Consider the following 27,833-nt stretch of genomic DNA (forward strand, 5'->3'; position numbering starts at 1 on the left):
ATTTTAATTATTCAGGCACTGAATGGACTGATTATTTAGCCTGTGTTGTAATTCGCACTGTAGAGGTTTTGCCAGAAAAGCAGGCTAGAAATCTGTGAAATAAATGGCTATAACAGCAAAATCAACAAATTGTCTCACAATCCAGAAAGGTTGGGGAAGGCTGATGCCATTGCTGAAGGCTTAATTTGGTAACAGGAGATACAGCTTCAAATCCCAACTCACTCCATGAAGCTCCCTGGACAGCTTTGGGCAAGTCATTATCTCTCACCTTAACCTACTTCACAGGGGCCTTGGAGGGGTAAATTAAGCTGTGTGGCAAAACATTTCACCCACTTCAAGCTACTGTAGAAATTATTAATAGTAGAAGTATATACATAATTTCCTTTGCCTAATATTGGGGGCATGCTGCTGCACTGATTTGACTTCTTAATGAGGATTTGGGCTAAGAGAGAAACCAAGATGAGAAGCATTGATTAAGCCAAGAGAGCTATACCTTGCTTTGCACATATACGGTACCAAGTGCAAAGAGACTATCACTGCATACATACTAATCTATTTACTCACCACTCCCTAGTGGCTTTGTGAAATTGTAAGGATGACTGTGGCGTTTCGCCAGCCCCAGCACACTAAATGACAAGTTTATTATCCATAAAAACATATTTTAATGCCAACAACTAATTCAAAGTCAAATTCCAATGGTGCTCTTACAACAGAAATATACAATTTGCACAAAACATGGCTGATCTGACAAGAATGTTTCGCAGGCTAACAATATATATAGATATATGTATATAGATGTAGATAACTTCCTTATTAAAGAATTTTATTATGCCAGAAGTCATGCAAAGAATTTCAGAGCAGTAAACACAATAGGAACAATCACTTGCTGACATTTCCAAAAACCATTCAAATACAGAAACATTAGGCTATAGATAAATATATACATACACTTATATTTTTGTTGCTGTTTGTGTGGTCCCTTCTGTGTTCCGTTGAAGCACCCCACTCTACCCTACGGGGTCCTTATTATAGACATCCAAAAATAGGATTTGGAGTATTTACCTGCCGATACAGACCACCAATATAAACTCTTTGAGATTTCTACCTTAGATCCCTGTAAATGAGGCACTTAACCATTGGCTGGGAGTTGGGGCAGGAGTCAGCAACACAAGTGTCCACCTCCAAAGCCAATATTGATTCTAATCCTTGGATCATTTGAAGTGAGAAGTTGCCACATACACCCTCATTTTGCTTGATGCCAAGCATGCTGTAGTCTGGTTCTAACACCCTTTAAACAATGGTTTTCAAACTCTGTTCCAGGGAATGATAGCATCTACAGTGATGGGCAAGCTTTCCAGTAAAACTTGTCCACCATAGCTGATTTTTTCAGCAAGGAATCCTTGATTAGCACAATTATGACAAAGAAGCTTACCTGAAAGGTTGCCCACCACTATTGTCTGCTCTCTCAATCTGGAGTTGCAGGGGAGTGTTGTCTGTTTTCCAAGGGGCACTCTTAGTTGATGGGGAGTAGGTTGCCTCAACATTTAGTAGTGTTCCCAAGAAAATGCCCCCAGATCCTCTGCAATAATGGCCTAGTTCACAAACAACACTAAGACATGGTTAATTAAACCTGAAGCCTGCCTATGGTTTGTTTACTACCCAGAAACCACAGCCATAGTTTGTTGTTGGGTTATGAATCTTGGTTTGTTTTAACTATGGCTTGGTGTTATATGCAAACCAAGCACTCTACCTGAACCATGGTTTCTCCCTCCCCCAAACCCCGACACTAATCTACAACAGCAAGAGCAGCTGGAAAACAAACCAAGCTTTGGAGAATCAAGCCATGGTTTATTTAATCATCTGTGGAACAAACTGGTGGCTAAACAAACAATGGCTTAATGTTAAATGTAAACCAGGCCAATGGCAGGTGACCAGGGGCCCTTCAGTACACAAGCTGATGTGAAAAGGCTTCCCTAAAGGTAGAAAAGTTGAAAACCACAGCTTTAGAACCACATCCTCAAGAATCTGGATCCCTTTAATGCAGTAGTGCACAGCACCATCAACAAACTAATCCAGTATGAATAGAGGAGGACTTGTAATGTACCCTCTGGTATTTAAATGTGCATATTAATATATACAAACAAGCTTCATTAAAAAAAATAAATCAAGATGCAACACATTTTACTACTTTATTTACCCTGGTATGCTCCAAAGAATGTTCTTCACCTTATTTTATTGCAAAGTCGCTATAGCCATGATCCACATAGCAGTTAAGCCAGAGTGCTGGCAGTTAAAGCAGACAAGGCTAATGTAGCTTGAGTCCAGCTATAGAGGCTTAACTTGTTTGTGCTGCAAGACCATTTTACAGAATACAAATACAGCCACTTGTTGGCTACCTACCAATGCAATCCTTGTGAAGCAACAAAACTCACCCAGTACATGGTAGATTGAATGGGCTACAGTCACCTCTAATGTCACTCAGCTGACTTTCAGATGTATACAAAGTAGGCTGAATTGGCACAAAAACTATTTTTTTGTTGGAAGGAATTGATTTCACTGAAACTAACTGATGTTGTGTCTGCATTCAGACTCTGATGACTTAACTATAAGATACCAAATCTTGCTCACTGAAATCTTGAACCTTGGAGTAAGGCAAGTAAGATATGACCTCAGTGAATCCCTTTAAACACACACACACACCAAAAAAACTAGACCATTGAGTGTCACTTCCATGCTCTCTTGATATAGGTGAAGTCTACTTCCATATACCAATTTAAATGTTGATTAGCAGATAGACCAGATATGCAATCTCCTAACATCATGTCAATAAGCCTGAACATTGCAATAGCTATTGTTTAAGCATTTCAATAACGTCCTCTCTCACAAAGCCACACAAAAACACACACATTGCTATGTATCCTGATTTGGTATGGATAATACAGGGAAAATTCCAATCACATCATGAATTAAGATCTATCCCTTTCAAAAGAGGTATATAATTTGGATTTGTAAGGCATAAACAGGACCTCCCTATTAATTTCCATTTTCTTCTTTGCCCCGGTTTTCCCCCATGAATTTTAATGGCCTATGGCCTGAATGTTGATGTTTGCAACCAGGCAAAACCTATGTTTGCATTTTTAACTGTCTCCATCAAGCTATGAGTAGGGTTCATTTAATGACACGGGGCCCCTGAACAGGTCTAAGAGATGAAGCCAACTCAGGCCCAGGGAATTCAGCCAGGGCAGGCAAGGAGACAGAACCAATGAGGGGACCCCTATGGAATCTGACATATTTGGGAAAGCAGAGTAGTTGTTCCTTCTGAAAACAGCCAGGGGAACAGGTCAATTAGAACAAAAATTTAACAAGTCCAGGAAACTGTAGCAGAATGTTTAAGGGCAAGACAGGATGGGACAAATAAGCTCTGTGTATGTACCTACCCAGGCATTAGGGTAGATTTAACACAGGGCTTGTTTACTGACCAGCACTTAGGGGTTATTATCCAAGTCAAAATACACACATAAGACTTTCCAGAGTCTTCTACACCAGGCTTCTTCAACCTTGTTCCCTTCAGATGTTATGAACTATAAGTCCCATAAGGCTGTTGTAGAAAAATACTTATACTGGACCCCAGGCAAGTTGTACTAACAACTCCATACCTTTCAGTTTTTTCTCTAGACCAAGGATACAGAACCTAGAAAATCATACCAGGTGAGTACAGTTTCCATGGGAAAGACCCATGAGTTCAGTCACAGCCCACATTGGAGGGGGGGTGTCATTTAAACTTTGTAGAGCAGTACTCATCTAACTTGTTCACTCCCACACAGTTCAGATAATGTTTCAAGGGTCTTTAATTCCACAAAGAAGTGCTAAATCAAGACCCCCTGATCCTTCCAGGGCTCTTCGCACTCTACTTCTTGAAATTATAAGCAAAAGAGGTTGATGGAGAGTTCAATGGCTAATTGTGCAAAGTGGCCTCTAGTGTAGCAGAGAGCAATGGGCTTTATGGCTCAGAAATTTGCGGGGTCCCAGAACATGCCATACAATCTGGAAGACATATAAAACATTTTCATATTGAAACTTCTAATTCTAATTGAGAATTCATACAGACCTGTAAAAATTTAAAGAGATTATATGCGATGGTGATGCATTTTGTCCTACTATGAGCCCTATCCCTCTCCAAGTCAAGTCAGTAATAAGAAGATCTGTATGGGAGGCAGGATTCATCTTTTAATGACTGTATAGTATCAGTTAAACCTGTCTCAATTATCTTCTTGTGCTACCAGCTTCTTGGCTTTAGATCAACCAAGTCACGTACAGTTGGCTCCCGGGAAAGAGCTAATGATTTTACGCTTGAAGAGCAAATCAGATTAGCGCGTTTTTGAGTAACACAATTAAAATGACAACTTGCTTGTCTCAAATGTTGCTGTGCGTCTAATACAATGTGCAAAACAGATTTGCAAAATTACATTTGGCAAAAGTATGGATCCTAATCTCGTTGAGAGGGTTTAAGAGAATGAGCAAGAGGAAGACTGGTGCTTAAAATATTCTAAGGTGTGCTCTTGGAAAATTACATGAGACATTCAGCATCTAATTGCGTGATTGAACATATGTGATTCACTCCATGCCGCCTACTGAATATATTATGCTGAAAACAAAACCTTTTGTTTTGACAGTTAAAAAAAGCCAGTTCAATGCTAACGTCAAATTGGTAGCGTATTAGCAAACCAAGATTCATATGATAGGCTGCTGGCATTGTGTACATGGCATCCTCTTTTTCTGCTTCCAAGGGATGAGTAAAATAAATTGCTGTCCTTGCATTATTTCCTTACTGCAGGAAACTTGTTCCATTACACTATTTGAAAAAAAAACAACCCTATTCATAATGCCATCTTCCAAATAATTTGCCTCTACTTGATTGCCATCTGCACAGTGGACATTACTGCTCAATAACTTGCATGCCAAAATAGTAAACGTACTTATCTGGAAGAAAGCTTTGCAGTTTCCCACATGCTACAAAACAGTTTTTAGGATTAAAATCTACAGATGTGACGTAAGTTGCCCTTGAGTAGTTGTTTTTTCTGTAACCAATAGCTAGTATGGAGGGCTTAACCAATAGCTAGTATAGTTTTAACTATTTGCCACCACTTTGGGCTCAAATGAAATTGGCCCCCACTCTGCCTGGGCAGAAATCTTCCACTGGAGCTCACACATTTAAAGTAAATGGCTTCCCCCAAAGAATGCTGGGAACAATAATAGTCCATTAAGGATGCTGGGAACTGTAGCTCTGTGAGGGATAAATGACAGTTCCCAGGATTCTTTGAGGGAAGTCATGAGTGTTAAAATGGTAAAAATGTGCTTTAAATCTATGATGTGCATGTGATATACCAATTCCTATTTAGAGTTTTGTATTAAATATTTGTGGATATTTAAGTGTTGCACAAAGATAAATCTTTTGGGTATCATGGCTAATTAGTGCTTGTCATCAGGGCGAGCTAACTGTAATTGAGAGGCAGTCTCCCTGGAACACATAATTTCCTGTAACAGCCATTGTTTGCCTGTATTCACACAGACTATCTATGTCATAGAGGAAGAGATGACTAAGGCATGCAGTCCTATTATTCCTTTTAGTTTTGACACGGCTTGACTGATCCCTAACAGCAGGTACTAACATTTTGTCGAATTTGGGAAATTCATCTTTCAGATGCCAAAATGCAACAGCAGCATTCAAGAAACCCAAACTAATGGGAGCAACTACACATTCTGCCTTTGCAGCTTCCAAGGCGGTTTGTGACAACATACCCACACTCATGATTTCACCATTCTCGGCAAAAACAATTGTATCTTTCCATAAACCACTCTGGTTTATCTCCTCCATAGACATTCCCCAATGTCCCCCACTCCTCTCCCAAATTTAAGCACAGAAGCTGGACCTAACCTCATGACAGATGAGAATCATCTTGGTTAAGGTGGGAATAAAGTGTGAAACTAATTCGACCCATTAGAGCAAAAGAGGCAGAGAACAGACAGCTTGAAACAACCATTTTTGAGTTTCGAGCTGATTAGAAAAGTTACAGAGAGATTTCGAGGGTGGGGGCATGTGTTTGGAGTTTACTTACATTTGCTCTGGGTTGATACACATCTAAAGCTGTTTGTTCTGGGATCCCTGCCCTATCTGCTCTATGAATCTGAAAACAAACCGATTATATAACAGTTCCCCAGTGCTTTCTCCTCCAAAAGTAACCAGCAGGTCCCCTGAAAAGCAACACAGCTCTAGTCACCAGCAGATTTTCTATGCACTTAAAAAAAAAGTGTGCGCACACACAGGACATCAATTTTGGTGTGTGTTCACAGGTCGTATTTTGGGAGACAGAAGGAGCAAACAGCCACCATATGGCTAATGCAGAATTTCCTTCTCGATTGCAAATCAGTTCATGAAGTTGCAAATCATGAAGTTCAGGATCACCCATTAACCATCATAGCTGACCAACCTGTGGCATGAGTAGCAGGGAAGTGTGGCACTCCTGGAAAGGTCACAGTCGTGTTTGCTTCTCCAACACTTTTCATCTCATCAGACCCAGAAGCAAAACCACACTGAATCGTAAGTGGGATGAAGGTGAAACAGCTGCATTCATTTGGGATGTGGCACCCTCTCAGTTTTAGATTGGATTTGGTGGCGTACTCATCAAAAAATATTGGTCACAACTGCATAATACACATGGAACTACTATTTTAATGCAAGTGATGGCCCTGCAGAGATGCCTGGCAGCGTAATGCCCACTCTCTTCCTCTGGGCATTTTGCCAGACTAAGATAGGACCACATGCACATGCACTGTGCTTCTTCTGAATGGCCAAGGGGTTGCTTGTTGGGGTGGAGTTTAAGGCACCCACCTATCAAACACTGGGTATGCCCCAAATAGGCACGAGTCACACTAGCTAGTGAGGTAGGTTCAGGGAACTGAGGCAAAGAGATTGTGCCTTGTGCAAGGGAACAGCATCCTCCACGACAGAAGACAGAACTTCAGACCAGATCTCCCAGATTCAAATCCAACTCTTTTATCTATCAGGCCACTGAAGCAAATACAGCAAAATCAAGGCTAGGAGTTCAGAGGTGGCTAACTCAAACCGTATGACCTCATGGCAGAAATGGAACTTTAGAAGTGGCTATCTCTAGCAGGCAGCAGATCAAACGATGAACTTGCCAGTCACAATTTCATCTAGTGCGTTAATCATCACAATGTTGTTGTGGCTGCTGTTGTTATTATACCCCGCTTCCTCCCATAGGAGCCCATGGGAACTTACAGCATGTGCACCCAGTCCCTGGGCTGATCCCAGGCAACTTTGTGGTGGCTAGAAGGCCTTACAGAGATGTCAAGAGGTGCACAACCTTTTCTCGTTGCTTGCTGTCAAGAAGCAGATTCTGATCACCTCTATTGCCACAACTAATTTGCTAGCAAAGACAGAACTGGAGTGAAGAATAATATTTAAAACATGAGCACAGTCAATTGGCCTGGCCTTCTTCAAAGACAGGGATAGGGTACCTGTTATTGGTCTCCAACTCCCATCAGCCTCAGTTGCAGTTCAAAACCATATGGAGGACCACAGGTTCACCATCACCACTACTACTATTATTAAAATTTGTCAGTTGCTTTATCTTGCCCAAGGCAATCCAAAGGGACTTACAACTGTTCTAGGACTCGGGAGCTTTTAAATCTCTGTCTCTGCCATTGTGTAAATGAACCTGAATGAAAGCCAGGAAGGGTTATATCTTCCCCAATTTACTTAAATGCCTGTATTTATCTATTAGATCTCATGTATGTGTATGCAGACAAACACACAAATGGATACATAATAAAGAATACCCCGTATCTTTGTCAGAGAGCACCCCTGAGTTAATAGAACTATACACCCATTCATTAGAACCGTGAAACAGGTATTCCAGAGAGCAATGTAGTCAAACAGGTCTTTTTGTACAACAGAAGTTTCTCAGAATTCTAGATAGTTCACCAGACAACTTCACAGAACCCAACAGAATACAAATAATCCTCACCTCCACAGAACATACCAGTGATCTAGCCCTACCTCTACCCTTCAGGTGATATTGGATTACAACTGCCATAGACCCTGACCATTGGCCAAGCTGGCTGGGAGTAACTGGAGTTGGAGTCCAAGAATATCCAGAGGCCACTAGGTTGGGAAAGGCTTCCAGAGAACCATACATACAGTACTGCTCTGTACATTTTCATGAAAGAGAATTTCACCACAGCGCTGTGAAATCTCTAACTGAACCCCCTATAGGCCAATGGAACAATGGAGACGGAATTCAGCTGATCACATTGTCAAAGCATCTTTGCTCTACAGAACTCCCTGGAAAGTGAACTTCATAGCTCCTTTGTGTCCTTTAAAAAAAGGGCATTTTGAGATGAAAACCTAATTTGGAATACAGCCACAATAAGGAGTTTAATATCCCACAGCACAACACAGAAGTTAAAGACAGGAAATAAATACATTCTCTGTGGAATTTTGCTGAGCACGGTGTAACTACTTCAGTGATAATCTGGCAAGGGCTTTAGTTTGACAGCTTTAACCTATTCCAGTTAAAGAGAGAGAGAGAGTGGGGAGGGGAGAGAGCAGAAACAGAGGTACTTTAATGGGGTAAAGTCTTTGAAAGGTGTTGCCTTCAGCAACTGGCATGCCAAGACCTGATGCTGTTGCAAAGGTGGGTGGGTGGGTGAGTGGCGGGTGGGGGGGACGGACGCCACCTTCAAAGTTACCCACACTGAACCTGAAGAATGCCTGTGTTCTCTGGCAGTTGGCTAGCCTCAGGTTTCTGACAAAACAAACTGGGTTATGAGATCCTTTTGCCTTTACATAATGGTTTCATTGTGGAGGAAACTTAATGGGGCTCCTATACTGCAACGCTTAATGGCACTATTGAGAAAGAGAACAGCTGCAGTTCACAGACTGTTTACTTTGAAGTGGCACAAATGTTAAGTGGCTTGTGGCCTGTGGGCAGCCGAAACACAAGACGGGAATATTTGGCCAAGGGTATATGTGTGTGCAGGGTGGGGGGTGGCGAGTGTTTTAACAGTTGAACGGAAAGTAAAAAAAGAAAGGATTCATTTAAGTAACCCAGAATAATAAATGGCCGGATATTTAATTTATCCCCCAAAGAAGGGTTGCAGGATGAATAAACATTGCCATGACTCAAAATTTGGATTTGATTTTAGTAGCTTGAAAGCTCAAGGCAGGGATAGGGAACCTGTGACCTTCAGATGTGACTGGATTAGAGTTTTCACCATCCCTGGTTATTGGCTGGCTGGGGCTGATGGGAAGAGGGCCACACACTCTCCATTTCTGGTTTGAGGCCAACACAGAGAGGCAAACATGGGGTTGCCATTGAGTGCAGTTAGCAGATAACTTGGCATATGACTTACTTGAGAGTGAGTCCCAGTTGACTCAGTGGGGCTTCCTTCTGGATAGACATGTATAGGATTGCACTATATATAATTTGTGTTTGTTGCATTCACACTTCATATTTCTACATGTAAATTTAAAATATATTGGGCATGCTCCTAAAAATATAACCTTATATACTGGACTTTAGCTTTAGGATTGTCATTACTAGGTGTACTTTGGTGCCCCAATCGTTTCCAAACCCAGTCATTTTCAGGCTCAAATGTGACTTTAAAAAAGAAATCAAAATAAAATGATAGAGTCATGTTCCTCTTTTACTTCCCAGCATGTGTATACTTCTACACACACATTATTTCTTAGTAGACTGAAGAATTTCTCTGCACATGCTTCAGAAAAGTGCTAAGGAGAATGTAGCTGATGTTCCCACAGACCTTTCAATAGGAATATATCAGTACAAAGGGAAGAAAGGTGATAATGCAAACCTATATGTGCCTACTCAAAAGTAAGTCCCACTGAATTCAATGGGGCTTACTGGATAAAAGATTGTGGCCTGAATGAAGACAAATTTGATCAGAAAAGTACATTCAGACAAATTCACATCAGCCTACACAATGGAACTATTTAAACTCGGTTAAAGCCGAATTTTCATTTCATGTTGATGTCCATATGCAACACTTTCTACTTCTCTAACAGAGAAAAACAGGCACAAAGTTGGGACTTGGCAGCCTGAGGAGGTAAGTGCTCTACATCCCTATTCCATTTCCTCCATCTATGGCCAGGGATGGTGAACCTATGGCCCTCCAGATGTTGCTGGACTCCAACTCCCATCAGCCTCAATGAGGATGCCAATGGACAGGGATGACTGGAGCTACAGTTCAACAATATCTGGAGGGCCAGAGATCCCCTATCCCTGGATTAGTTCTTGGAATCAGAATGAGAGCAAACTATTCTGTAACAGGCACTGCGGACAAATGGGAAACCGCTAAACCCCCATAAATAACAGTTAAGTGACTTATTCAGGAACTATGGTAATATTTGATGTAAAGATCTCCCGACTACCAATCTCCTTTTTTACCTTAGAAACTCTTGATCTATTTCACATCTTTAAGAACAAAGGCAGATGTAACATCTGAAGAGGAGTCACAGCAGGTTGTGTGTCCTTGCTTATGAAGTTGTACAAAAAGAATGTCCTTGTTATTTGCTTGTCAGTTTTCCCCTCCCCTGTTTCCATGCAGACTGCCTGCCTTTTTATTCTTTAAGCTGTCTGTCACAAATGTAACTTTATTGGCACACATATACATTTCTCCATCAGCATGTTAAAAGGAAAGTTACAGGATTGTGGTTGTATTTTGGTGACATCATGGGAACTAGCCAATTCATTGCCATAGCTGTTTCCCCTTGACCCCGGAAAGAACAAAACAAAGCTGCATTGAACGCAGTGAGGGTCCTTCCAAACCTGCCTTCACTGCTCTATAAATATTACACCTGTCTTTGAAAAAAATGTTTCAAGGTCACCATGCTCACCTTTTCAAAAAATTGTCCAGTGCAGTTAGCATTCTGTATCCAGCCCTCAGCCTGCTTCTCTCACTTCAGATTTTATTCCTTTTGAATAATTTTTTTGTTTACCTATGATCCTGTTTCAGTTTTTCAAGTCTATGGGTAATAAACTTCACCATACGGCTTTGCCTAACACAGTATAATCCTTAGGCAACTGATCATTTTCCTACTGGAAAACATATGGAAATTAGCTCTTATAAAAGGATATAGAAAAGTTCTGAAATACAGAACAAGTTGTGTGATTCCACCCCCTCCCCTGGAAGGCCCTGTTTTAGGCTCTTGAGAGAAAATATCACCCTTTAAGAGTCATACCTAAGGATAGTTCTCTACCTTAACCATTTTAAAATAAATTACAGAAAAGGAAGACGATGAGAGCTGTATTATTGTGGAACTGGCTGCAGAGGCCTAAAGGAAATTTTAGGAAAAACTTGGGGGAGTGAAAAATTACCAACTTATTAGTGAAAAGAGTCATTTTTAGGTTTTTGGAGGCGAGTTAGGCAGCAATCCTATACCCACCTACCTGGGAGTAAGCCCCAATGAAATCAGTGGGACTTACTTTGGAACAGGCAAGTGTAGGATCACACTGCTGAAGAGCTAAATGGAAGCTGATGAAATGGTAACATTTATGAACTGTGTAATTAAGATATATTCAAAAGGTGCAGGTACAGGCTTTCTTAGCTACGTATCTCTATCATAGGGTAAAGGTTGCACCCACTGAATTTATACTTCCTACACAGCTCTTAAAGGCATAAGGGTCTGTTGGAAATATTAACTGTGAGTCAGAAATTCAGAGAAATATTTCGATATCGGATATAAAACTTGGTTATAAACATTAAGATGCAGCAAACAGTCCACCTGGATAGATATGATAAAGAAAGGTTTCAAGAATCCCAACAGTTGATCTTTCAGCCAAAGAATGTTTCATATCATTGTGCTAGATTTGATTTCTTTTTTACCCCTCCTCTGTGTTTAATTTTCTACTTTTACATTTATTTTTGTTTGCCATATCCATCATTTTTATTCTGTACATGTTCATGCCAATAAATCTTTAATTATTTAATTTTTTAAAAATAAAAAAAGTGTATAACGATCCCCAGCTAGGATTATATGGCTTGTTTGGGGGTGGGGAGATGACTGGATTGCTTACTCATTTCTTGATATTTATGTAATTGAGCAAATAGAAAAATGAGTCACATTCATGGAGGATAAGCCTGTCAAAGTCTACGAACTAGGGCAGCTAAATGGGTGTGCGCTTTCAGAAGCAGTGCACCTCTAAACACCAGGTGCCAGGGGTATACAATGCGGTAGGATGGCTGCCTTCATGGCTCATTTTTAGGCTTCCTGGCTGCATCTGGTTGGCCACTGTGGGAATCAGGAGGCTGGACTAGACGGATCACTGGCCTGATCCAGCAAGGCTTGTGTTCTGGTTTCAGCTAAATCACAGCCTCACTCTCACGTGATGCTCTCTGGGGATCGCACTGTAATACTTCACCGACTCGGAACCATATACTACAGTATACTCCTTAAGACCCTTTCTCGAATGCTATAAAGGATGGAATCTATGGAGGGATTTTAGATTTAGAGGGAGAAGTGAGGAGGGAGGGAGGGAGGGAGGAGAGGAGGGGAGGTTACCTAAATTGGTTCCATGACACTAATCCAAGATGCATTGACAGTGATATACCTGTAAAGCTCAGACATTTGAGGGAAATGGCAGACCTGTTTCAATCTTCTTTTTGAAGAACACAGCAAAAACATCTGGAAGGATAACCAAAAGTAGAAGGCGCTGCTGTAGCAAGGAAGCGATCACTTCTTGTCATCATTTCCATTTGCAACCCCATCATTGGCTTGGAATCCTAAGAAAGGAAATTCCACACAAGGAAGGTTTCCCATTCACCTTTGCTTACCTACTTATTTTAAAGCACAGTCCCAGCCCACTTAACTATTACTGAGGTCCCGGTCTTAACTTTTTACTTCTGTCAGGTTTTCCATATTTAACCATTTAGTTCTGTTAGCTTAACAGAGTGAAATTGAAATACCTAGAAAATTTATTTTCAGTTATTTTTAAATGGTATTTTAATCAAAAGAATTTTATAAACATTCACACCATTAAACAGACTACAGCAAACTTTAGAACACCTCAGGGTTTTTTTATATAGTCATATGTTTGTTTGGCTTGTCTCTTGGCTGAGGTGCTTAACGTGTAGGTTTGACTTGCAAGGGGCCCCAATTTGACCACCGCTTCATATCACCTGCTGGGGGCCTTCTGTCTTTTTGAGCTAGATTTCCACTCATGCCTGCAGACCTCCTGAATAATGTACAATGGGGTGCAGGCAGCTGGGAGGGAATAACTTTCTTCTGTTATCTTAAGATCCAAACCATTGTGCTATATAGTCTCTAAATTAATAGCCAAGGCTACAACTTGGGTTGTAGCCCAATGCTAGTCCTACTCAGAGCAGACCCAATGAACTCAAAAGCTATGGGAAAACCTTAGTTGAATATAATCCTCTATTCCCCCACCCAGTTCAGCTACAAAAGTATGCCTTAGGTCAGGGGTAGCCAATGTGGTGCCATCCAGATGTCAGCAGACTTCAAATTCCATCATCCTTGACCATTGGCCATGCTGACTAGGGCTGATGGGAGTTGTAGTCCACTGATGTATGGAGGCTGCCAGGTTGGCTGCCCCTTATATTAGAGTTGAACTGGTCTGTGAGTAGCAATAGCCTCTGGTTGTTTTCACAAGTAGTTAATGCTGAATGATGGCCTACAAGAAGCCACAATTTGACCGTGGCCTTGCATCACATACCATAAAGCATAAAATTGCTTTTGGCATTTGAAAATTGCACAACCAGTTGCATTGAATAGAACATGCATTCAATTAAAAAAACAAAACAACCAACAACCCCTGCTTACTATCCCCATATTAACAACATTCACAAATGATGACTCTTGGTATAGCTTGTGAAAAACATCCTTCAAGAGTCTTTTCCCTGCTGCATTGATCCCCAACACTCACTCTTTGGCAGCTCAGCAGTTAACACCCAGGAGGCCCTTCAAATGTCATAGAAGGGTTACAGCAACCCACCCCTTGTGTACGGCTGTTTGCGGTGACCAAGGAAGCACGGCAAGGAAGCACCCAAGGGAACAGTAATCACACTGGTCAGGTTATTGTCTCTGTCAGCACTGCAGTGCAAAATTCACAGTAAGCCAAGTTGCCCATTATAGACAATGGGTTCGGGGTGAGCATTACTCCATTATTCAATTGCCATGCTGTGCCTCTGTAACATTACCGGTACTTTAGGCAATTTTGCAGTGTTGCTGCAGGAATGGTATAAAACAAAAAAGGAGGATTTGACATTTAGAGCCACAGATCAGCCCCTTGTTTTCTTGTTGTCCAATATAAAAAAAAACTGGATTCCTGAACATTTAAAAAAATCTGTCAAAGTGAATTAGCACCTTATAGAAAAGACCTAGGATTTACTTTGAACTGGCATTATGAAAATTTCCGAAGTTTATGAACCAGACATAATTTTCCCAGGGGCACAACAGGGTGGGGCGAGGCAGGGCAAGCAAATTGACACAACTTCATCAAGGAAAAGGTAGCTTGATATACATTCTGATGGAAATGATCTTTTACTGTTGTCAGGGAACTGCCATCGGAAGGACAGGAGGTGCAAAGGCTCCCTCAGGTTGAAAGAGACGGAGCAGCTGAAGAGGGAACCAGTAGGGGGCGAGCAGGAACTTCCAGGGAAAGTGAGTCGGAGGGGTGGCTCAGAGACGTTTCCAGCGAAAACAGTGGAGAGGTCTCAGGACCTCCTATAGGGACACCCACGCCTCGCCGGAAACTGTCACGCAGAGAGTCCAGAAGACGTGTTTCCGTGAAAGAGCTTTTATGTTGGAAACGTTTCCGAAAGCAACCACTTTCGGATTCTACTAGCGATTGACGCAGCCATGCCGGAGGGGCTCCGTCACAGGCAGAGGTTTGAAAACCTGATCAAACTCTGAGGGACTTGCATTTTACGCACAAGCAGCTCATCATCCCACCACAGCAATCCGAAAGTCCCTGAAAGCCAGCTTGTGCAAGCAGCGGCATCATGAGCGACCCAGCCGGAACCGGAGGAGCAGGAGCAGCTGGAGGAGGTCCAAGCCTGGAAGAAAGGTACAGGGCGTTGGAGATCCAGCTGGCCATGCAAACGGCGAGGCTTGAGGAGAGGAGGGCTCAGGATGCAGAAAAGGGAAAGGAGAAAACCACCTCGATAGCCAGAAAGGTGCCAGGATTGGTGCAGAAATTCGGGGGAGATCCCAGAAACTATCATGCCTTTAGAACTGAGATGCAATACGCTCTCAACCTGCAGTATGATGACTTCCCCGACGAGGAATCGCGAGTGGCTTTTGTAATTGGCCATCTCGAAGGGGGGGCGAAGGATTGGGTTCGACCCCTGATGGCAGTGAATAATGAGATACTAAAGGACACGAGGAAGTTTTTTCGTGCCATGGACCTGATGTTTTCCAGTGACATTGAGCAGGGGGTGGTACGAAGGCAGTTAATGGCTTGCAAACAGGGGAGCCGATCTGTCCGTGAGTACTGGACTGAGTTTACTATGCTGATTCATAAATTGGGGTGGGACCTATCGGCGGAACCCATCCAAATGCCTTTTGAAGAGGGGCTTTCTTCGGCCGTTAAAGATGAACTTTCCCGGGGGCCAAGGGCGGAGTCTATGGATCAGCTGACCAAATCCGCGCTGGCCATAGGAGCGCGCCAGGAAGCGAGAGCTTTGGAAAGGCGGGAAGGGAAAGGAGAACGTTGGAGGGAACTGCGCATTCCGGACATTCCAGAGCCACCTTTCCCGCCGGCAGAGCCGATGGAAGTTGGAACAGCGCGGGCGCGCGCAGTTTCAAATCCCAGTGAAGGGCGGAAGAAGGAGGGAAAGAGCGCCAAGAAATGTTATCTCTGCCAACAGCCAGGGCACTTTGCCAGAGTCTGCCCACAAAGAAAGGAATGGCAAGGGATGGCAGGAGCTGTGGGGGAAAGGGAGGAGGAAAACAAGGAGCAAGTAAAAGCCAACGCCTGGCTGCCACCGTCGGGGCACAGCAGCCAGGCCAAAGAGCAGTGAAAGTGCCCACGCCAGAACCACCCAGACCTGCTTTAGTGATAGAAGTGTCACTAGAGCTGCCAAATGGACACCCCCTACAGGTCAAGGCGCTTTTGGATTCAGGCAGCTCCTGTAATTTTATGAGTAAGGAGTTTGCAGCTGAGCACCAGATACAGACCATCCCTTTAAGTAATCCCTTGCAGGTGACCACGATTGATGGCAGAGAGCTGTTGGGAGGAGAAGTTAGCCAACAGACTGTCCCGATGATAATGAGGGTGGAAAGGCACACCGAACGGATAGCGTTTAATGTGGCCACCTTGGGAGGAGCTCCCATCATTTTGGGGATGAGCTGGCTGGCGCTACACGATCCGCTAGTGGGCTGGCATCAGAGGGTGGTCTCCTTTGGGTCAGCGCATTGCCTAGAACACTGCAAGCAGGGGAAGGTTCAGGGCGGAGACAGAGTCACCCTAGCCGGGATGGAAGTAATGGGCAGAGGGAAGGTGCCCCCGCAATACGCAGATCTGAGCAACGTATTCAGCGAAAGGGAAGCAGACAAACTGCCGCCGCATAGACCCTTTGACTGTCAAATCAACCTACTCCCTGGGGCCCAACTCCCAGTGGGCAAGCTGTACGCCATGTCCGACAGGGAGATGCAGGAGCTGAGGGAGTTCATTGACAAAAACCTGAAGCGAGGTTTCATCAGAGAGTCCCGAGCGGTGGGGGGCAGCCCAGTGTTTTTTGTGGACAAAAAAAACACAGATAAGCCGAGACTTGTGTGTGACTTCAGGGCCTTGAATGCAGTGTCGGAACCCCTGGCTTTCCCTATGCCCCGTATTGATGACATTTTGACCAGGGTAAGGAAGGGAAAGATTTTTACAAAGCTGGACCTGCGGGGGGCGTACAATCTGATACGCATAAGGAAGGGAGATGAATGGAAGACCACCATGTTCACCCCTTTGGGAGCCTTTGAATACCTCGTTATGCCCTTCGGTCTACAAGGAGGCTCCGCGTGCTTTCAAGCGTTTATTAACCACGTTCTGGGGCCTTTGCTCTACAAGAACTGTGTGGCCTTTTTAGACGACGTGTTGGTGTATTCGGAGGATGAGGAGCAGCATGTGAGGGACGTTCGAGAAGTGTTGGGCAGGCTGCAAGCCAACCAGCTGTGGGTGAAACTGGAGAAGTGCCAGTTTCATACCAAGGAGGTGGAATTCCTGGGGTACCGCTTGTCAGACAAGGGATTGGCCATGGATCCAGGCAAGGTCCAAGCGGTACTGGAATGGAAGACACCGAAGACCAAGAAGGATGTGCAAAGATTCTTGGGGTTTGGGAACTTTTATCGGAAGTTCATCAAGAACTTTGCCCACTTGACGGCGCCCATCACCGACTGCCTCAGCAGCAAGAAGAAATTTGTTTGGACGGCGGAGGCGGAGCGAGCATTTGAAGAACTGAAAAGGGCTTTCGCCTCGGAAGAACAACTTCTGCATGTGGATTTACGAAAACCCATGAGAGTGGAAACCGATGCGTCCGACCGGGCGGTAGGGGCGGTACTTCTTCAACCGGGGAGGAGTATGTCAGAGTGGAGACCGTGTGCCTTCTTCTCGCGGAAGCTGAATAAATCCGAGAGGAACTACACGGTGTATGACAGGGAACTACTTGCCATTCACGAAGCGTTCCGGAGGTGGAGACATTTATTAATTGGGGCACAACACAAGGTGCAAGTGTGCACCGACCACAAGAATTTAGAGTATTGGAGAACAGCTCGAGTGCTCAACCAACGACAAGTGAGATGGGCACAGGAATTCTCTAAATTCAACTTTGAAATTTGTTATGTGCCAGGTCCAGAAAACGTCAGGGCGGACGCTCTCTCACGCAAACCAGAGTATTGGGAGGGGGAGGGGGCGATTGAAGAGAGACATGTCATCCCTGAGGACCGCTGGGTGTGTGGGGCGGCGCTGGTGGGGCAACGAGAACTGGTAGAGGAAACGGAAAATGATGAATATGCCCAGGATAAGCTCAGAGGACTCAGGGGGGAGGGCGAGAGCCCCGAAGGTTTTGAGGAAAGAAATGGGGCATTGTATTACAAAGGGGCACTGTATATACCCGAAGGTGAATTGAGGGGGAGAGTACTCAAGCAGTTGCACGATAGTCCCACGGCGGGACATTTTGGGCAACACAAGACCATGGGGTTGGTTACCAGGGAATTCTGGTGGCCCAAGGTGAGGGAAGATGTAAGGGAGTATGTAAGAGGGTGTGACCAATGTCAGCGAGCCAAAGGGGAAAGACGGGCGCCGGCAGGGTTATTAGAACCATTACCCACACCAGAACGGCCTTGGGAAGCGGTATCAATAGATTTTATGACGGATCTGCCGAAGTCCAAGGGGAAAACAGCCATCATGGTAGTAGTAGACCTGTTAACAAAGATGTGCCACTTTGTAGCATGCTCACATGCAGTCACAGCGGAAGAAACAGCGAAGTTGTTTGTAGAACACATCTTTAGGTTGCACGGGGCTCCCTTGAAGGTGATCTCGGACCGCGGCAAACAATTTACTTCCAGGTTCTGGAGGAAGCTCATGAGCTTGCTGCACGTGGAAGTCAATTTTTCAACGGCCCGGCACCCTGAAACCAACGGGCAGGCGGAAAGAGCAAATGGCATTCTTCAACAATATCTGAGGTGTTATGTCAATGACAGAGAGAACGATTGGGTCGAAAAGTTGGCGCTGGCAGAATTTGCCTACAATAATGCGGAGAATGTGTCCACAGGGATGAGCCCCTTTTTGGCTAATTACGGGTGTCACCCCAGGGCATTTCCAGGGGAGGGAGGGGAGAGATGGAGCGTTCCAGCGGCTGAACATTTTGTAGAAGAGATGGAAGCGATCCATCATCAGCTCCAGCTCAACTTAGAAAGGGCCAAGGCACAATATAAGAAGCAGGCAGACAAGAACAGAAGGGAAGGTGAAACCATAAGGGTGGGGGATCAAGTGTGGCTGTCAACCCAAGGGTTGCCGTTCAAAGGGGGTTGTAAGAAATTGAGGCCCAGAAGATTGGGACCCTTTGAGGTCATTCAGCAGGTCAACCCGGTGGCTTTCAAACTCCGGTTACCCAACCACATGAAATTGCACCCAGTGTTCCACAGGTCGTTACTGTCACCATACAGGGGGGGACGTGAAGGGGAGCACGTCAGGGGACCAGCCTTGGAAGAGAGGGAACGCAGCAACCATGTAGCGGAAATCCTCGATTCCAGGTGGAAGGGAAATCAGGTAGAGTATTTGGTGGCGTGGGAAGGGGAACCGGAGTCAGAAAACACCTGGGTGACTGCAGGGGAGGTCAATGACGAGGTTTTAACAGAAACGTTCCACCAAAGATTCCCTAGGAAACCACAGCCGGTAGAAAGGTTTAGGAGGGAGTACTTCGGCACCACCGACGAGGAACAGGAAATGGAAGGATTCACGGAGTCGGAGTTGGAAGAGGGAATAGACTCCGAAGACGAGGAGTATCGAGAGACGAGGGACAGTAGCAGGTGGAGGGAAGTGTTCGAAACTTCGGACGATGAGGAAGGTTCTTTCAGGGGTTTTACTTCCTCCCAGCCCGGAGGGGAGGAGACGGGAGGGGGGGAAGGGGGCCCTGGAGGGGAGGTGGATGTCAGGGAACTGCCATCGGAAGGACAGGAGGTGCAAAGGCTCCCTCAGGTTGAAAGAGACGGAGCAGCTGAAGAGGGAACCAGTAGGGGGCGAGCAGGAACTTCCAGGGAAAGTGAGTCGGAGGGGTGGCTCAGAGACGTTTCCAGCGAAAACAGTGGAGAGGTCTCAGGACCTCCTATAGGGACACCCACGCCTCGCCGGAAACTGTCACGCAGAGAGTCCAGAAGACGTGTTTCCGTGAAAGAGCTTTTATGTTGGAAACGTTTCCGAAAGCAACCACTTTCGGATTCTACTAGCGATTGACGCAGCCATGCCGGAGGGGCTCCGTCACAGGCAGAGGTTTGAAAACCTGATCAAACTCTGAGGGACTTGCATTTTACGCACAAGCAGCTCATCATCCCACCACAACTGTGGTCCCTGCAAAACTTAAATGGTCAGGAATCTGTGTGGCACTTAATAGGTTCATCTTGCTAAAAATATGCTGCTAAACAACTTGAGGCCTGCTACAGGCTTCCATGAGCACATAACCTACACATTCTCATTATACGGCAAGAAATCAGTCTATAGTACATATTTAATATATAATTAAAATAAATCATCTTCTTCATAACCTCTTCCCAGTAGCAAAATACCAACATTTCCCATGAATTGTTGACCCAGTATTGACCTCTCTCATATAATAACTACAAATCATCTTCTCTAAAATTATTCTCCATGGGAATTGTGAACCCCCAGAAAACGAAACTCTGAAATATATTTCACAAATGGAGTTTGACAAAGAACTAACATTGCATTGTTTTCTTTTTCTTGGCAAAATTAAGCACAAACGTAACATTTCACAGGTACCGTTACCATGCAAATGCATGTTAAAATTTCATTGCTGTTTTAAACCCCAAACCACAGTTAGCATGCAATTTTCCCCACCCCAACTACTGAGTCCTTGGTAATGCACCTCTTTGGTGTAACCGTGAGCCATTGGGGCAAGATTATACCACTTTTTAAAGAAAAGTATATGAGCAGAACCTTTTCAGATGTATGTTCACACAGTGTACATCTTACCATAAAAAAAAACAAAAATTAGAAAAAAAATGAACCCCAAACTTAACATGTAACATACATTCTCAAATATGTTGAAAACAAAATTTGGAGCTTCAGAAAATAAAGTGGGAGGGAACCCTAAGAGGCCACCCCATTTTTTAATGAACAATTTAAAAAAGTTCCCACCACTAAAAATTCGCCATACTGCCAGAGCTTATGTTTCTCAAATGCACAATACAATGGACTATGGGGCAGGGAGAGTGCAGGTCTCAAAAAGAAGACGAAGAAGAAGAAGTATGACACTGTGTTACAAAAACAACCTGATGTGTTGGTTTTGTCAAATAATTGTTTCGTGGCATTCTTGGTCTAGGACGGGCTTCTGCTACGTACGGGTGCATGGCCCAGCTTCAGTTGGCATTAGCTGCACGACAGCACTTCCGCGTTCAGAATCTGAACAGCAATTCACAGAACAGCAATACATCCTTGTAGTTCCAAAAATGCATAGGAGTCACATGTACCATAACCTTTTGCCCAAAGGAAGTTTCAAGCAAGTGACAGCACCTTTGGCCCACAACCGCAATGTAATACTCCCATAGGAAAAAATAGCGTTGTATATTCTCTTAAGAAACTGCACCAGCAACATTTTCATTTGCGGTGCTCCCCCCCCCCCCCCCCGTCAGAAACATCAGGCTCTTCCTGAACTTTATACAATGGAGCCTTTTGAAGACGACAAATGAATTGACTGGATCCGTGATGCCAACGTCCTCTGTAAATCTTGTAGTACGTTTTGGCCAGACGAGTCTCCGTTCTTGTCGTACAGCAGCTGTTTGAAAGCTTCGTTTTCTATGAGGACCATCATGTTTTTTAGAAAGTAACCCTCACAATAGGAAGCTAGTTCTGTTACTCCAAGAAACTGAAGACAGAGGAAATGAGGCCCAGAGCGGGGGGAAAGAAAAGAAAAGGAAAAGAAAAAATTTTTTAGTCAAGTTTATACACAGATATAGGCCAGAATCCATAAGAACTTAAGAAGAGCCCTGTTGGTTCAGACCAAGAAAACCAAACAATTCTTCTGTTCTTAGAGTGGCCAACCAGAAGCACATGAGAAACCCACAAGTAGAATATGGGTGCAACAGTACTCTTCCCACTCAGGGCTGATATTCAGAGACATGCTGCCCCAGATACTGGAAGTAACACAGCCACCTTGACAGGCAGCCATTGATAGTTTTTTCCGCCATGAGTTTGCCTGTTTCCCTTTTAAAGCCATTCAAGCTGGTGGCCATTACTATATGGTGTGGTCCCAAGTTCCATAGCCTAGCAATGTGTGGTGTGTGTGTGTGTGTGTGTGTGTGTGTGTGTGTACTGTACTTCTGTTTGTCCGCCCTCCGTGAAAGTAGTTCTGCAGACAAGACAAGAGATTTGGACTTGTTTTTCTTCAACAGTAACCTCCACTGCAAGATGGCACTCTGCTGCTGAAATGGAAGGGGCCTTTGGATGTAAGCGTGCAGTTTAGCACGGAGGTTTGCCCTTCAATGACAAAAACATCAGAACTTCTACTGGGCCTGCCTAAGTTCAGTTGCTCTGTTGCTCCAAGCCATGAATGATGAAAGCGATGGCTGTGATTTCCCACTCAAGGCTCGCACACAGTAAGGAATTTGAAAGATGGCTGCCTAGATAAATCAAGAAGGGATGTGCATGGACAAATTAGGCAGTCGTGTGAAGACTCTTAAGGAGTTGTGGGAGCTGCAATCGAAGAACAACACATGAAAATATCACATACAAGAAGCCCATGTTGTTCTTCAATGACACCTGGAGAGACTCTTGAGTATATCTGCCTAGAACACCACTCCTGGTGAATGCCAGGAGGAAACGTGCCATTGGAGTCTTGTGAGCATGTTCCTGGCTAGGCTAAAGGTAAAGGTACCCCTGCCCGTACGGGCCAGTCTTGACAGACTCTAGGGTTGTGCGCTCATCTCACTCTAGAGGCCGGGAGCCAGCGCTGTCTGCAGACACTTCCGGGTCACGTGGCCAGCGTGACAAGCTGCATCTGGCAAGCCAGTGCAGCACACGGAACGCCGTTTACCTTCCCGCTGGTTAGCGGTCCCTATTTATCTACTTGCACCCGGGGGTGCTTTCGAACTGCTAGGTTGGCAGGTGCTGGGACCGAGCGACGGGAGCGCACCCCGCCGCGGGGATTCGAACCGCCGACCATGCGATCGGCAAGTCCTAGGCTCTGAGGTTTTACCCACAGCGCCACCCGCGTCCCCCCCTGGCTAGGCTACAAAGTCACTATTTACATTGTAGAAATCCTCTGCTCAGTTGTCGGTTGGGCATGCTTTTTTAAAAAAAACCAAACAAAATGTGCATCACATTTGATCGTACACCACACTGTGATACCATATGAATGGTGGTATAAAAACGCTTTTAAAAAGTGAGTAATGCAGTCTTACCTTGGCGTGATTATAAATATCCACACAGTTTTCTGTGTTGATACTTTTTGCACAGATGATCTCACAGTGTCGTTGCAATGCTTCAAGCTGGAAAAATTTAGCAGCAGACAGAAGCTGAAAAACAGGAAAAAAGAAAATATTTGTTATGTGCTTTGGTTCCAGAGTTTGTGGGTGCAAGGGCACCCATAGTTCTTGAATTTAGTAAAAGTTAGAACTAAACAATATTTGATTAAACAGTGCCAAATGCTGAAACCCCCTGGATTTAATTTATGCTAACAAACCAGGACAGCTTGGCATAGCCACTAAAAATGGACCATTAGCAGGGGACAAAGGCCAGTGATGGCCCATCAAGGAAACCAGCAGAAGGTGAAGACTGCCAGGCAAAGGAGGGATGGGGTGCCTGCTCCAGCTATGTGTTGGTGGACAAGAAGGGTTTGGATTTCAAGTCTGGATAACATATGTAGGAGGAAACAGTTTCACTGGGTTAGCAGTGAGAGGAAGAAGGAGGGGCGGAACACCATGTGAGCTGGAGATGACAGACTGGAACAAAGAGACACAGAGGATGGCTTTTTCTGTTCTTTGAATCTAATGCTGTACTTATGGAGAAGACAAGACCCTCTTAGGATGTGAAGGCTCTGCACTCCCTCCATATAGACTAAGGTTGTATATGTGGGTAAATAAAACCATATATCATAAAGACACCACAGTCTCTGCTGTGCCTCATTTCCAAAGGAAACACAGACCCTGGGTAAGTGCCTGGAAACCCTGAAATCTCACACTGCTGTGGAGATATGGGTGCCATGTGACAATATATACCAGAGTCCAGGGAGGGGAACAAGAGGGGAGTGCATTAGCAGTAAAGTTTTTTCATCCCCCACCTCATTTCCTGTTCTTTTTCTTTCAAATGTTTTATGCTGCCCAAACTGAAGCTCAGCTGAATTAAGGCAAATCTTTGCACCATATTATTCAGATAATTCTTCTTGCTATGTTACCTCTGACCACCACAAAGCGGAAAGGAGAGTGATGAGACCAAACCTAGAGGACTCATTGCTGGTGAATGGCAAGCTACAAAACCAGTCAGATCAAATGTCAGACTTCACTGAGGAAAATGTGGAGGTTTCAAAATGCATCTAAAGTGCATAAAATAAGATGACCCCAAAAATTACAGCGTCTACTGCCTTTTTGCAATCTCATGTTTATCCCCGGCCCCCTATGAAAATGTGGTCACTACTAAAAAATAGTGCATGGATTTTTATAGTGCTTGAAAAACCTGTTTGATCACCGTGGGTCAAAAATATATGGCTGCATATGTGTGCAATGACAGAATGAGAGCCAGAAGGGAAGGGCCGCAAGGCCCCGGGTTCATATTTCAGGAATCTTCAGAAAGGGTTGGAAACTAAAACCCTGTAATGAAACCACGACCACTGCAGAGGGGAAACTACTAGGCTATGTGAACTATTGGCCTGATTTGTATAAGGCAGTTGTCTATGTTATCTTACTGTTTTCAAGTCTTTGAAAACTATTGCTCTTATGCTGGCTAAATACTCAGGCAACGTAACAGGAGGACTAACTGGGCTTTGTGCCTGCTTTAAACTACACTTTGAACTTTGATCTGGTGAATGAACTTCTCCTTTTTCTATTCCCTCCCAGTTTCGTATTTCCAACAATTGATTGATTCATTAATTTATTTCATGTGGAATCACAGCCCTTTCATAATTGGTGAAGTCTACTTTTTTATTTTACTATTTCTTTGCATATTTATAATGAACCAGTAGAGCAAGCTGCCTCTTACCTCCATTATTTCATTGTTTTTAATGAGGAGTGACTCTGCACCTCCATAGTACAGATACTGCATTATGAGCTGAAATAACAAAGAGATTGATAGATCACAAAAAATGCAAGCGTAGTTTCCGTATTTCTTCTTCCCACCCCATTTATGGGCTACTGCACACAAGATAAAATAAATGGTAAGGTCTTTAGGACCAGTGTTATGTGGTCCCGGCAGCCACTCCTAGTAACTAGTCTAGCTGCCGCATTCTGGATTAATTGTAGTTTCCGAGTCACCTTCAAAGGTAGCCCCACATAGATCCCATTGCAGTAGTCTAGGTGGAAGATAACCAGAGCATGTACTACTTTGGCAAGACAATGGCCAGGAAGGTAGCATCTCAGCCAGCAATGGATCACATGGGAGTCCTTTATTGACATCAGACTTTGGCTCCTGAGGGCTTTTGCCTCTGAATGGAAATCTTTGTGACCCACTTCTGCCTTGCATACAAGCAGGGTATTAAGACAAGCTCAGACTGGAGATTGTGTAGCTTAGTGAGGACCAAGGGTGCTTCTAAGACAGATGTTTGTTGTCCACATGATATCACTGGCATCAAAATGTCACCCCATATTTCCTTTCCTTAATCCAGAGTTACCCTTTGTGGTACGTAAAAAATACAGACTTTTACCAATGACCTATTTGCAAATTAAGCCCCTGTCTGAAAAGCACCCTTTGTCTATTCCATACAGAAAAGAACTAGATGCATCCTTAACATCTAGCAAGCTGGTGAATGTAGAGCAGGCACAAGCAAAGGATAAAAGGAATGTCAAACTCAGATGCAGATTTCTCCTGCCATGAGACAACAAGCGCAATGGAACTAGAATATCAGAAAAGGGGGGTGGAAACCACTATAATGAAAGCTGTAAAGATAAGCCTGAATCTGTGTGAATCATCCCCTACTTAGTGAAATTTCTGGAACTACACAGATCTCTGAGAAGGAGGTCTACTGGTCAGGGGAGGGGTACTCCAGGGTCCTGTGCAACTAGCCCTTCTAGTTTGCTTGATCGTCATCATTTCAGGTTTGAGAATTTCCTTAGCTCTGGGTTACACTGGTATAAAATTCATATTTATTTGTCTCTTCACAGTATCACACTGCAACACAGATTACCATATTTTTTGCTCTATAAGACTCACTTTTTCCCTCCTAAAAAGTAAGGGGGAATGTGTGTGCGTCTTATGGAGTGAATGCAGGCTGCGCAGCTATCCCAGAAGCCAGAACAGCAAGAGGGATTGCTGTTTTCACTGCGCAGCGATCCCTCTTGCTGTTCTGGCTTCTGAGATTCAGAATATTTTTTTTCTTGTTTTCCTCCTCTAAAAACTAAGTGCGTCTTGTGGTCTGGTGCGTCTTATAGAGCGAAAAATACGGTACATACATAGGCCATAAAATAGTTAATCACCATTCACTTGTGATCTGGCTTCCAACTGGTTATGTTTTCTCTCTCCCACAAATTACCATTGGCTTATTATACAAAGACACCGCAGTGTATTGAACTTTACCTGGAAAATGGGATACTTCACATAACTGATTTCAATGCAAGTGCTGTCAGATGCAGGTTTGCTGGACAAGAGGGCTTTAAACCTACGCAAAAACATTCAAACACACTGATTTTTGTTATTTTTCAGGACAGATTGTGAGAATAATGTGCCATCGAAAAAATTCATGGGCTGGCGGCTACCAGCTTACACACCAGCACAATATCATGTCAGCATAACAAAGATGTCACTCAACTACACAGTGACAGCATTCTAGGATTGGGGTACTAAACGCAATTCAAAAAAATTGTTCCAAGCTGTTGGTTGCCAGTTCCTGAGCTTCTCCCTGCATTTATTTATATGGACAAACTTCGAAAGAACACCAGAGAGGCACACATCAAATAGTATATAATACAAGAAATAAAAAAAATACATAAAATGTAACATTCAAAATAAAATTCCAAAGTGAGTTATAAATGGCAGGTTCACATATGAAGGGAAGCCTGCTTAAATGGAAAGGTTTTTAATTAATTGTCAAAAGCACATGGTTGCTGCTGCTTACCATAGGAAGGCACTTCCAGAGGGTAGGTGCTACTGGACTTAAACCCTTATTTCCTAGTGGAAGTGAAGCAGCCCTCAGGCATGTGGGGAACCAGAAATAGTGTCCCTCCTAAAAATTGCAGCAACGGGACAGGAACGTTAAGGGGTAAGGTGGTCCCTGAGGTATCCTGCAGCTGCCCTTTTAGTAAGAGTGTGATCCATAGCAACCAGCAAGTGGTTATGTTTATTGAAGAATCATGAAAAGTCTCATCTGCTGATTTCTGCATATCTTTATCAAGCGTCTCTTAAAGGAACAGGAACAGCCACCTGGCAGCGGTAGCAAAGCGGCAACGTCAGAAGAGGCTGATATGCAAGGCTAGAAAAACCCCAGTAGCTTAGACTTGTTTATATTGCCTACAAACTGTTAATGTTTTTGAGCTCTGCCCATATGAAACTTATTGGCAGGCAGAAAGCTTTAAAACAGCCTTGTAAAATTGCCTATAAAAGTTACTGGCCTGCCAACAAATACTGGCTTGCTGTAGGTTTGCAAAGGAGAAAAAGAGAGCTCAGCCTCTCCAGCAGGGCTCTGCTGCATTTCCAGTCTGGGCAAGGCAGAGGGGGCTTCCCTTCTCTGGGAGTCCTGTTGGTTTCTAGGCTGGGCACAGAGAAGGGGTGGAACACTCTGTCCTACCCCACCAGCCTGCTGATGCACTTACATTCCACGCACTCCCTTGCATGCAGTTCCTTCCTGCCTAAGTTGCCAGCTGCATGATTAAAATGCAAGGCTGTCAGAAACAAGAGATTTGGCAA

General features: G+C 44.0%; 1 protein-coding gene across 5 annotated transcripts in view; it reads right to left on the reverse strand.

Annotated features, from left to right (window-relative positions):
* Positions 1–20,256: 20,256 nt before the first annotated feature.
* The window catches only part of ABTB3 (ankyrin repeat and BTB domain containing 3), a 205,072-nt gene continuing 197,495 nt past the window's right edge, over positions 20,257–27,833 (reverse strand). For all 5 annotated transcript variants that reach the window (XM_077935019.1, XM_028747624.2, XM_077935017.1 and 2 more), the window contains 4 exons: positions 26,508–26,589; positions 24,978–25,046; positions 23,186–23,299; positions 20,257–21,651 (listed from right to left, as the gene is read on the reverse strand). In XM_077935019.1, coding sequence (XP_077791145.1) covers positions 21,442–21,651; positions 23,186–23,299; positions 24,978–25,046; positions 26,508–26,589 — 475 coding nt within the window. In that variant the 3' untranslated portion in view covers positions 20,257–21,441. The remainder of the gene's footprint in view (positions 21,652–23,185; positions 23,300–24,977; positions 25,047–26,507; positions 26,590–27,833) is intronic.

This window comes from Podarcis muralis, chromosome 10 (assembly GCF_964188315.1).
Source record: "Podarcis muralis chromosome 10, rPodMur119.hap1.1, whole genome shotgun sequence".
NCBI classification, from domain to species: domain Eukaryota; kingdom Metazoa; phylum Chordata; class Lepidosauria; order Squamata; family Lacertidae; genus Podarcis; species Podarcis muralis.